General features: G+C 37.9%; 1 protein-coding gene across 1 annotated transcript in view; it reads left to right on the top strand.

Annotated features, from left to right (window-relative positions):
• Positions 1 to 4276: 4276 nt before the first annotated feature.
• Positions 4277 to 12528, top strand: part of LOC103256061 (PH domain leucine-rich repeat-containing protein phosphatase 1-like) — a 22862-nt gene continuing 14610 nt past the window's right edge. The window contains exons 1-3 of the mRNA XM_008053941.2: positions 4277 to 4294; positions 4338 to 4468; positions 9649 to 9753. Coding sequence (XP_008052132.2) covers positions 4277 to 4294; positions 4338 to 4468; positions 9649 to 9753 — 254 coding nt within the window. The remainder of the gene's footprint in view (positions 4295 to 4337; positions 4469 to 9648; positions 9754 to 12528) is intronic.

Below are 12528 nucleotides of genomic sequence, written 5' to 3'. Positions count from 1 at the left end.
AGGGACTGTATTGCCATCTCTGTATGTCCCTGATGTCTGGCTTATGGCCAGTTAATTTGTAGGCGCTTAATATGTGTTCTTCTGAATGAATGCTTGGATTTATTTGCTTCTTATGAATGGAAGTGAGTGAGCCTATTCAGGGAGGAAATGTGTTATACGCCAGCAACTAATACCTTGTGAGTGCAAGGAAATGCAGACTGTGATTGGGAGCCTCATTTTGGGAACTGTCAGTGCTGTTGGGAAGCACAGTGGAGGTGATAGGCCGAGCATAGTCTGCAGAAAGGAAGGAAGCAAGGTGTTACAGAATCTTTAGGAGCCGGTAGGTTATGTTGCCACTTCAGAGCAGTACAGGCAACTCTTTGGCAGGTGATATATTATATGCTGCTATGAAACTTGATATGCCTATTTTCCTCAAAAAAATCATAAAAAAGATATGTTCCATGAAGCTTTTGTGATCATTACACTTAAAGTATACATCAAATTGTACTTCTTTTTAAGATATACTGTTTATTTTTATATGCTCTTATCTAAATACATTTGTAATAGTTTTCCTCTAAATCATGAGTTTCTTCTCAGCTATGAATTATCTCGCTTTTTCTGAAGGGTAGATAATTTTTGTTTTCGGTATTCTTATCAGAATTCTGATTATAACAAAGTAATTATGTTCTAGAATGGGCCTGTAAGAAGTAATTTCTGTTAGTCATGTTTTAGCTGTACTTAACATTCTATTTAGCATGTTTTTAAGAAAATTGTATTAAGCATAGAGATACATACATTAACAGCATAGAATGTGTTAGTACTATTTTTTTTTCTTCTTCTCACTCAAATACTTTTTATTTTCATAGTGGTAGTTGTTACAATTATTCAGCTGACAAATGTTTGTTGGATACCTTGACCAGTGTTGAGTACTATTAAAAGAATATGAAATAGTACTTCTGTGTTAACACCAGTAGGGCAACACCAGATACCAACCTCCTGTAATTTTTGTTTCAACTTCCTGTCAGTTCTGAACAAACCTTCTTCATCGTGCAGAAGTACAAAGGGGTGTTTCTCTCCTTATCTGCCATTAAAGAAAATGGTTGCATTCTCATGTAGAAATAAACGGTGACATTTAAAATGTGTCAGAATTGCATTAGATGCTATTTACTCTAGGCTGAGCTTAACCTAAACTCTTTTATCAGTCTCTAGCCCACCAGATTTAATTACTAAAAGACCTTACAAGATTCCTTCATTTATTCCTTCAACAAATAATTGTCTACCCTGTGTCAGTGTTCATATATTCATCCCTTTAAATGAAAGCATTTGTTGAGCATCTTATTTCCAGTGCACTGTGCTTAGCGTACCAGGAGAGGAAAAGCTCTCCCTACTTTCTAGGAGGTCATAGTCTAGTAGAAGAAATAACATAAGCAGATAATTATGATGAGGGGCAGCTAATTGAGACAGAGGTCATGGTAGAATTGCCAGTGAGTTGAGACAAAAGGAATAAGGCCAATTTTACCAGGTAAAAGACTAGAAAACCTGAAAAAGAAAGTGCCAAGCACAGAGTAGCTTCTCCAAAGGCACAGATAGATGAGAGCACACTGCATGCGGGAGCTGCAGGTGCTCTGACATGGCTGGCACATGGGGTTTAAGGAACAGGTGGCACAGGGCAGGGATGCAGGGCTTTGGAGACACTAAGGAGCTTGGTGACAGGACGTGGGGCACCTGAGAAACTGAAGCTGGAGTGTGAGCAGATGAAATAAACACCATTCAGAAACCACCTTGACAGCTTTGGTGGTGTGCGTTGAGGGAAGCAAGACTGTAAGCAAAGTTGCGATGCAGCCAGAGCCCTCCAGGGAGAGGGAATGCAGGTTGGTCCAGGGTAGTGGTGCTCAGCGAAAGGAAACTGGTTGCAGTGAATCAAAGATTCAAAAAAGCCTTGGGGAGCAAACAGTGATGGGTGGGGGACAGCACAGAAGTGTGATCCCTAAGAAGACCCGCATTGCCACCTCTAGCATTATCTTTGCAAGTAACTGCCCTGCTGAACTCATTTCATAATTTGGTAATTTAGAGAATGAGTTATTTTTTAAAGTTTCTACCAAAATTCATAAAATTCAATGTTGCTATAGAATACCTTTAATCTTTCACCAAATCATTCTCTGACCCTTGAATTTGTTTCTGTCAACCGCTTAAGTCCTCAATTACCCACACTCACTTTTCATCACTATCCGGGAGATTGTGTATGACCCCTTTTGTTGTCTCACTGTGCTGATGTGTACTGACTACGCTGGTAGCATGGCCCACTATTAACCAGCATTATCAGTTTTTCATTGAAGTCTGGTTAACTATTCATGCAACCATTTTTTATGATGGGAAAAAAACAAAATAAAAAGGAAAGGACCACATCTTTATTATTATTGATTAGGTTAAGTGAATTAATATGCATCTTACTAGAAGTAATATGGGGCTGTTTAAGGGGATTGTGTCTTAGGCCATTCAGGCTGCTGTAACAAAATGCCCTAGACTAGATAATTTATAAACAACAGGAATGTACTGCTCACAATTCTAGAAACTGGGAAGGTCAGAGATTTGGTGTGGAGAGGTCTCGTTCCTCATAGATGGTGTTTTCTATGTGTTCTCACCTGGCGGGTGGAGTGGACAAGCTCCACCAGACTTCTTTTATCCCATTTATGAGGGCAGTTTCCTTATGGCCTGTTCACCCCGAAAAGACCCCACCTCTTAACACTATCATGTTGGATATTAAATTTCAACATATGAATTTGGGAAAGTGGATGTAAACATTTGGACTATAGCAAATGGGAATGCAAGTGGGAGAAATGGTTGCAATAGAGGGATAGAAGAGCAAGTGAAATGTAATGAAATTTTACCAGTGTTCAAGATTTTTAAAGATTTTATGAGATCAGTAATAAGCCTATAAGAAAAAGACAGAATGCTAACACTGGTTGTGTTAGGGTGTAGATTTAAGGACACATTTTCTGAACTTTTCTGTTTGCCCCTACTTTTTTGTAGGCAGTGGTTATAATGCTCTTATAATAAAATGTAATTGTTTTAAATGGCAATATAATTTTGTATTGCTATTTGGAAACAATGGTATGGGAGTATGACACATTTTGTAGAGAAGCATTGTATTGTTTGAAGTCTGTTGAAAATATATTTCTCCAGAAATACAGATTTTCACTTTACCTAATCTCTACCTCTCCCAATCCATAGAAGATATAGATTCATTAAGAAATAAGAGGAGGATTTTGTCCACTTTTAAGATCCTGAAATTCTTGAATACCATTCCCCTTTTAATAAGCTCTTTTAACATTAAAAAAAAAAAAAAAGAACAGAGTGCTAACTCAAGCCAGATAAATGAATGCTTTCCCTCTCATTCTGTTAGATTGTGGGTTCCACATTCTGGTATCCAGAATGCTGACCAATCACTCTTGTCTTCTCTTATGCATGGGGAGCTTTCTTCACCCAGGCTCCCTGCTCTTCGGACACTGGAGCAGCACCTCTTCTTGGGGTTTATCTCATTTAAATCTTATACTGGTTTTGTGAGAGGGAAGGTATTATTCCCATTCAGAGTCTGTCTTTTACCAATTTCTTATTTCGTTTCTTGAAATATCTTTGCACTCTGTGTGCATTCTCTCCCTTTTCCTCATTTTGCATGTTTTTGTTTGTTTTTTGCATTGGGATCTCATTCTGTTACCCAGGCTGGAATGCAGTGGCATGATCACAGCTACTATACCCTTGACCTGCTGTACTCAGGTGATCCTTCCATCTCAGCCTTCTGAGTAGCTAGAACAACAGGCTTGCACTACCACGTCTGGCTAATTTTTTGATTTATTGTAGAGCTGGGTGCTCGCCAAGTTGCCCTGGCTGGTTTTGAACCCCTGGGCTCAGGCAATCCTCTCGCCTCAGCCTCCCAAAGTGCTGGGATTACAGGCATGAGCCACTGCACCCAATCAAGTTGATTTTAGTTTTTGAGCTATTGCTTTCATGACTACAACAGACACAGAGAATTTGTGAGCAATAAGAAAAACTTCAATCATTAGGATTTTTCAGTTAATGCTAATTTTAAATGCAGAGATAAACTTAAATGGAAAAGATAGGACAATAATGAACATAGATTCTTTTTTGTTTTATTCAAAGAAAGTAAACAATTTAACTGCATTCAGCAAAATATGTTTTAAATGTCCATGGCAAAGTAACATACAAACTTCTTTTTCTCCATTTGACCAGTATATTATAGTGAATGGACAGACTTTTTTTGCCTGCATAGGGTTGGAGTATGGAACTACCTAAAGAAGTTCTCTAAACCATCTCTTTCTTGTTGGCACTTGTTCCTTCAGTGTGTGGACCTGAGCTGTAACGAGCTGAGCGAAGTCACTTTACCAGAAAACCTGCCCCCCAAACTGCAAGAGCTAGACCTGACTGGAAACCCCCGCCTTGCCCTCGATCATAAAACCCTGGAACTACTAAAGTAAGTGTTTTGTAAGGCACTGTAGTCCATCTTTGTTCACTGGCAATGGGATTTATAATTGTAAAAACATGAAGTAGAAAAGGTGAAGCATCTTTTGAGCTATTAACTATGTCGACCCACATGATGGGATATAGAAGACACAGGGAGAGCAAAGGACAACCAAGATGTAACTTAAATCTCTGTAGTTACTGATGACATGGTTCTGACATCCAATTCAAGTGTTAAGAAAGGATTTTGAAAGAGATGGATAATGTAGGGAAAATTAACAATCTGGTACTAAAATCTAGATTATTTAAACAAAACTGGGAAGATGGAATAGTTAGATCCTACTAAAATTGTCTTTGTGTTCATTGGGAAAGAGATCATTGATAATATTTCAGCCTTGATAAAGAATTACAGGTTGAAGTTTGCTATGTAAGACAGTAGACGTTACCTCTGTAGAAAAGATGTCTTTATAAGAATGTTTATCACAGAACTCTAAATGTCTACTAGTAGAATCAAATAAATTATACTCCACAATTAAATATTATGCAGTCATTAAAAACTGATATAGAGCTAATTATTAACTCAATCTCTATGATATAGTACTGAGTGAAAGACAATTTACAAAAAGTTATGTACAGTATAACCTCATTTTTTTGCAAAATAAATTCATGTGTATTATGTGTATGTGCATGTGTGTGTATGTATACCTAGAAAACACCCAAAAGAATATGTAAGAAAATGTTAAATACATAGTGTTCATCTCTGGATTATAAAATTATGAGTGGTCTTTATTTTTTTCCTTAAACTTTTCTGAATTTTCAGAATTTTTTGTAGTATATCTATAGCAGTTTTAAACATCGACACACATCCTTTGTGTATGCCATATATGTTTATACAGTGTTCACATATTTGTTGCTGAAAGTCCTCTTCCATTCCTTAGAAAAAAAGATGAAAAAGAATAGTAGAATTTTGGTGAATGATCTATCAATACTATCCTAGGCTTTAATGCAAACCAAAATCTGAAAAGCACTTAAGGTGAGTCCTGGATAAAATTGGCCGAATTAGTGCCCATTTGTTGCCATAATAAGTACTCAGTGAGAAAAGTGACTTTGTACATAATTGAAGAACATTGCCTGAGCATCCTCAGTAAGGCACAGAGCATCTAGGTCCTCTCCATTGTTGATCAAGTGTGTGGAAACCTTATTCTAAATCCCTGTCAGTCCAGACCTCAGTATTCTCTTCTGTAAGATGAGAAAAATGTCCTGTGTACTAAGATACTTTTTAGGATTAAGAGTACATGAGTTATCAAAATAGATTGTCTTTAAAACACACAACTTTTGAATTTTTTATAAACATTATAAAAAATTTTTTGTTAGAAAAATTGTACTAAGATTTGCTGATGAATGGAATTAGCTACTTAGAGAAAAATAAAAATTGCATTCTTATCTCACACCAAATAAATTCCATCTGAATTAAATAGTTGAAACTATAAGATATAATAATTTTTTAAAATAAGAATAATTAATATTAATATGTTCACAAGCTAGAAAAGAACTTTTTCACAGCTGTTGGTGTAGGAAAAAAGAGAAAGAAAAGGACTTTGTAAGCCAAAAAGTGGAGGGAAGAGGACACAAGAAAAGAAACCAATACACATATTTTGGTTTTGATATTTATGCTGTGCATATTTATACATAAATATACTTTTAATATATAAAAGTTTTAAATGTCTATTCCCAAAACTACCAAGAGTAAATCTAAAAGGCAAATGACAAGTAATAAGAAACATTGGCAAAGAAAAAAGATAAAAGCATCAATATGCTTAATAGAAAGTATTCTTCAAGACAATAAAGTACTCAAAAAGAAAATAAGCTAAGGGCTTTAACATTTAACAAAAGAAGTATGTAGAGTTACATGAAAAAGATGTTCAACCTTATTAGTATATCAAGTAAATACTAAATAAAATATTTAAGTAATATTTTCCCCCTCAAGTTGGTGCTGCTGAAGGAGTGTAAATTGGTATAGCTTTTCCTGAAAGAAATTGGCCCACTATATCAAACTTTTAAAAATATTCAAGCTTTTCAAGTATTCAGACTTTTAAAAATATTTCTAAGTATTTAAAAACACTTAGACTGTATGCAGTGGCTCATGCCTGTAATCCCAGAACTTTGGGAGGCCGAGGCGGGAGGATTGCTTGAGCCCAGGAGTTTGATACCAGAATGGGCAACATAGTGAGACCTCATCTCTACAAAAATAAAAATAATTTGCTGGGTGTGATGATGTGTGCCTGTAGTGCCAGCTACTTGGAGACTGAGGCAGAAGGATGGCCTGAGCCCAGGAGGTTGGGGCTGCAGTGAGCCATGATGATGTCGCTGCTCTCCAGCCTGATTGACAGGGTGAGGACCTGATTCAAAAATATAAAATTCACATACTTAGGCCAAAGTTTTTATATGGCAAAAAAAAAATTATTTAAAAAAAGGATCAGGAATATGGTGTTCATTTCAAGCACAAGGTTAGTCAAGTTATTTCTAATGATATTTAGAGTAAATATAAAACAGCATGAGGAAATGTTCATGACGTAATTAGAAAAAACAATCAGGATGTGAGGGTGATCTGGCTATAACATCTGTCATCCCATTGATCTCCAGTGTTGACTCAGCTGATTTGGCTGGCTAGGCAGGTGTCCCCTTCCTCCCTCACCATTCTGTGTGCATTCCTCCTGAAACTGAGTGCTCAAAGAGGATAACTGCCCCCACTAGAGAAGGACTATTCTTTGGTCAAGTAGCTATGCTCTCCTGCTATAACCTCCAAACAAGTTCTCAAGAAAAAAGAAGCAAAATCATATATGTATAATGACCCCACTATTATATATGCATAAGAGAAAATGTATTAAATTTTCTGCAATGAGTATATGTTACTGGAATGACTGAGCTGCAAGGAAGTGCATCGTGCACTCAGATTTAAAAAGAATCAATAACAGACAATGAAGTCATATTACTTTTATATAAAAATTTTACCTTCTATTTAGCATCTAGAAAGTTGTAGTTTCTTAATACCATGGAAGAATTTCCATATTTTATTTGCACTTTTAGACAATTGGTTTATTTGTTCTACATGAGCCAGAGTAATTGCATATGGCCACTATTTTATGGGATTGAACTTCGGCTCCCAGGCTCTTTGACTCATTTTGAACCATGCAAGAGTCAACATTCAGATCACTTCACATAGCTGCTCAGTCACTGTATTCAGCTAGGCAGAGAAGAGAAATTGCTGTTCCACCAGTAAACATTGTGGGGGGGTTATTTTTCCTTTAATAATCAGGCTAGAAAATGGAATTATTTATTTGAAGAATCTTTGTTCTATAAAAATTAGAAATGTCTTTAGAAATGAGACTTACTTTTCACTAGAATTCAGAAAGGTAGCAAAGATGCAGAAAGAACCTTAAGAACCCATTGCATTGCTTGCCATTTTAGATGGATAACATTCAGTACCACATCATACAGAGAGCAAATAGTGGGGAACTTTCATTTTTTCAAATGCCTGTCTTTTATTGAAATTGAAAACTTTGAAAAGAGGACTTAGCTATAGCCTTACTGTAAAACAAGGTTGTTAATTTGATTTGGGGATTTTCTTTTGACACCGTTTATATTTATATGTTTTTCAGCTTTTTAGAATAAGAGGGAAAGTGGATGTTTGCTAGTAATTGAGAGTAGAAGCTTCTTTAACCAAATATTTGTAAATTCCAAAGAAATTGCCACTGGTTATTTCTAGAGTCAAAGTGAGTACTAGTTAGATATTATTGATTTACTTTTTAGAGTTTTAACTGGTTCTTAGGAAGGACAGGCAGTATTTGTTAGATTTTGGAGTAATAAGTACCTATGGATAATTTAAATTCTTGTGGTCCTGACAAAAGAATTTAGGTATTGTTTAAGTTGGCAAGAGATGATATGTATACTTTTTCTCTTGTGTAAATAATAGGCAGGGAAACTGAGTGGCAATTTACAATTTAACAGGATTTATTTCATCATGTGGTAGCCAACCTTTTTACAGGCGAATTCACATCTATTATGACTTCCTGTTTGGGGACACTGAACGTTTTCTAGAAGCTGTTTTTTAAGAAATCCCTTTTGAGAGTTTTTGAGAAATCCTTTTATTATTTCTATTTTTGGTGCTTTTGGACCAATTAAGGCATATGCGAGCTGAGGTGAAATAAGAACTTAAATCTCTCTGTTTAAGTACATGTAGTTGACTTCTAATTTATTAAAATACTCTTCATTTACACTGTAATTTTGCATGAACGTTTTATGGTATTAGTTGCAGCATAGACAGCTATACACATGAAGAGTGAATTGGAAACTCCAGGGAATGGCAAATTCTTCATAATACTTGCTAGGTACTTGAAAGGGTTATGTGGGCATAAATGGGATTTGGAAATGAATGTTGCAGGATTCTTTCACATCTCCTAAAAACAATATAATTGTGACTTAGGTTTTATTCTTTTGTTCAAGTCTGGGTGTTCATAGTTGACGAATACATCCAAGAATACGTCCCACCTAATACTTATATTTTGTTTTCTCATGCCAAGGCTGAGAGCTGTCCTTTTCGTTCCCAGGAAAGGGCAGCCATCTAGTGTGGAGTGTGTGAATATCTCTAATAGCTGCTTTATAGTGCTCATAAAAACTAATTTTCATTCTTTCTATATATGCCCCTTGGTTTTCATTATGAGTAGTAGCTGGTTCTTATTGCTGATAAATACTTCAAACATATTAAACACAGTAAGAAATGATAAGTAGGGTGTTTAGCAGGTGTTTTTCATTTCTCAGATACAGGTAGCAATTTGCACATTTAGGTTTTGTTTTTGTTTTTTTTGAGTTGGAGTCTCACTGTCTCCCAGACTGGAGTGCAGTGGCCGCTGTCGGCCACTGCAGCCTCGACCTGCTGGGCTCCGGCGATCCTTCTGCCTCAGCCTTCCAAGTAGCTGGAACTACAGGCACGCACTACCACGCCCAGCTAATTTTTTGATTTATTGTAGAGATGAGGTCTCGCCAAGTTGCCCAGGCGGGTCTCGAACCCATGGGCTCAGGCAGTCCACTCACCTCAGCCTCCCCAAAGGCGTGGGATTACAGGCCGAGCCACCAAGCCTGGCTCACATTTAGGTTTTAATGATTCCTTTTCCCTCCCTGTTTCTCTTGTTACAGTAATATCCGCTGTTTCAAGATTGATCAGTCTTCGGCAGGAGATGCATCTGGAGCCCCCGCTGTATGGAGTCATGGGTACACCGAAGCTTCGGGGGTGAAAAACAAGTAAGTAGGATGAAACTTTGGAGCAAGAAATGCCCTTTGCCTGCCCCACTTCATTAGTGGGGTAGAAAGAAAGTACTGTAACACACACTTTTCTCATGTAAAATTTCTTGGAATATGTTTCCCCAAAGTGAGGCTCCCTCATGACTTATGTTTGAACATTAAGCTAAGGCCCTGCTTGGCATCGCATACTCTTCTTTTGTGAAAGAGGTTGCTAGGATACAGTGTAACTGACACATTATATCTATGTAAGACTCCAGTGTTTGGAGAAGGCCTAAGTATTGAAATGTATCCCTGTTCCTTTGAAAAGCCCCTTTATCTTTCTCTCAAGCCTGTTTACCCCAGGAAAACAGGGATAGTATTAAAGGAGAAGTAGCTTTGATTGTCCATATTCAAGATCACTTGTGTTATTGACTATGGAGCTATTTTTACAATCTAAATTAGCTTGGCAGGAGTTTGATGTCCAGTCTCTGTAATGTCATCTGCTTGTGTTGCCTCCAGGACTTGTCCATCTTAATTTCTTTCTTTCCTATTTTCACCAACCTTCCTTCTCTTAGATACAAATGTTGGTTTTCCTGAGAAATGTAATCAAGCTCTTCATGCTTGGCTTGCATTGTATGAAGAGGTGCTAATAATTAGTACTAGAAAGGTAAATAATCCTATAAATTAGAACCCACATAATGTAATTAGCAGAGGTATATGAACACAAAGTATTGACAGTAGAGGAAGAACAGAAAGTGGAGGAAGATCTAATAATAGCTAACATTAGTATTCAACCCTGGGTGTGCATTAAATCACTCAAGTAAGGAAATTTTTAAAAAATTCCCCAAGCTAGGCCCATTAAATCAGAATGTTTTAAAATCTGCCCAGATGATTCTAATATGTATCTAAGAGTGAGAACCACTGACTAGCTGAATATCCTTCATAGAAAATAAAAGAATTATTGCTCTAATTTTAACTGCTTTTCTTTGGGATAGAAAACAGCCTCAACTCAAGTTCTAGATCTGACATATTGATCCTTTCTTCTTTCCTAAGGTGTCATTTGGCCTGTGCCATCTAAAGAGGTTGTCCCCATTTCAACACCTGTTCTAGTTGCTTGTAAAGGCAGAAAAACCAGAGGAGACACGCCTCAATTCTGCCAGGGCTCTAGTTATTGTCTTACTTTTATGTACTTTGCGCTGCATATCATTGTATTGATGCAGAAAGGGAATTAGTGTATTCTTTAGAGCATGCAAACTTTCTTTCAGGAGATAATAACTTTTTAGATCCAAGGACCTTGTGTCCAGCTTACAAACACCAGTTATGTGAAACTGCTTTCTAATTCCAAAACATTGATGTGAAACCTAGACTGGTTTTTAAGTATCTCTGGATATTAAAATTTGTTATCTACTCATATATATTAATGAAGCAAGTAACCAGTTAGACCTGGTTTTGGTTTTTTTTTTTTTTCTTTTTTTTTGAGCTGGAGTCCATCGTCCAGGCTGGAGTGCAGTGGCATGCTCATGGCCACCCCAGCATCGACCTGCTGGGCTCTGGCAACCCTTCCGCCTCAGCCTTCCAAGTAACCGGAACTACAGGTGTACACAATCACAACCGGCTAATTTCTCATTTGTTGTAGAGATGACGTCTCACCAAGTTGCCAAGGCTGGTCTTGAACCCGTGGGCTCAAGCAGAGTACTTGCCTCGGCCTCCCAAAGTGCTGGGATTACAGGCTGAGCCACAGAGCCTGGTCTAGAAGAGTTTTTTAAAAAAGTAATTGTGGAAGGGTGCATTATAAAAAAACAAAACAGAAACAAAAAACAGGCCAGGCACCGTGGCTCAAGCCTGTAATCCCAGCACCATGGGAGGCCAAGGGGAAAGGATTGCCTAGCCTGCAGATTGGATTCGAGACCAACCTGGGCAACATGGTGAGACCTCATCTTGTTTTTTGTTTTGTTTTGTTTTTTGAGTCGGAGTCTCACTCTGCCACCCAGACTGGAGTGCAGTGGCCGCTCCCGGCCACCACAGCCTCGACCTGCTGGGCTCCTGCGATCCTTCCGCCTCAGCCTTCCAAGTAGCCAGAATTACAGGAATGCGCTACCACGCCTGGCTGATTTTTTGATTTATTGTAGAGATGAGGTCTCGCTGCCCAGGCGGGTCTCGAACCCGCGGGCTCAGGCAATCTACTCACCTCAGCCTCCCAAAGGTGCAGGATTACAGGCTGAGCCACCGAGCCCAGCTGTGAGACCTCATCTTTATGGAAAAAGAAAAAAAAAGGTGTATCAAGGTGATTAAGAAATAGAAAATGAACAGCATTTCCATAGTTCCAGGCCGCCCTTGGCCCCAACTTTATTTTTTCCCTTGCTTTTTTTATCCTTTGGTTTTGCCAGTAGAAGTTTCTAGAGTGGTTTTTTTTTTTTGGTGTTTTGTTGTTGCTGTTTTTCTTTTGTTTGTTTGCATTGTGGATGAAGTGGCATTTAAACAGGGAGCTTACTGCTTGCCATCTTGAAGGAAGGGGAAAACTGTAGTTGTCCCTGCCTGCAAATCGCAATAGATGTCTATTCTCTTCTCTCCTTCCCTCCTTTTCCCTGGAGTACAGTGTTGCCTCCTTGTCAGGTCATTTCAGATCCTTTGGGGAGACCTAAGCAGAGAGCTGCAATTGGATAACTTAGGCTCTTCTTTAGACTACACAACAAACAAGAAACTTCAGAAAAGAAATTCTAAGAGTAATCACTACTGTACTTTTTTTTTTTTTGAGTTGGAGTCTCACTCTGTCGCCCAGACTGGAGTACAGTGGCC

The sequence above is a fragment of the Carlito syrichta genome, unplaced genomic scaffold (genome assembly GCF_000164805.1).
Source record: "Carlito syrichta isolate Samal-C Ts95f unplaced genomic scaffold, Tarsius_syrichta-2.0.1 Scaffold288890, whole genome shotgun sequence".
NCBI classification, from domain to species: domain Eukaryota; kingdom Metazoa; phylum Chordata; class Mammalia; order Primates; family Tarsiidae; genus Carlito; species Carlito syrichta.
The sequence above is the reverse complement of the archived record's forward strand: the minus strand, read 5'-3'. Positions and strand labels throughout refer to the sequence as shown.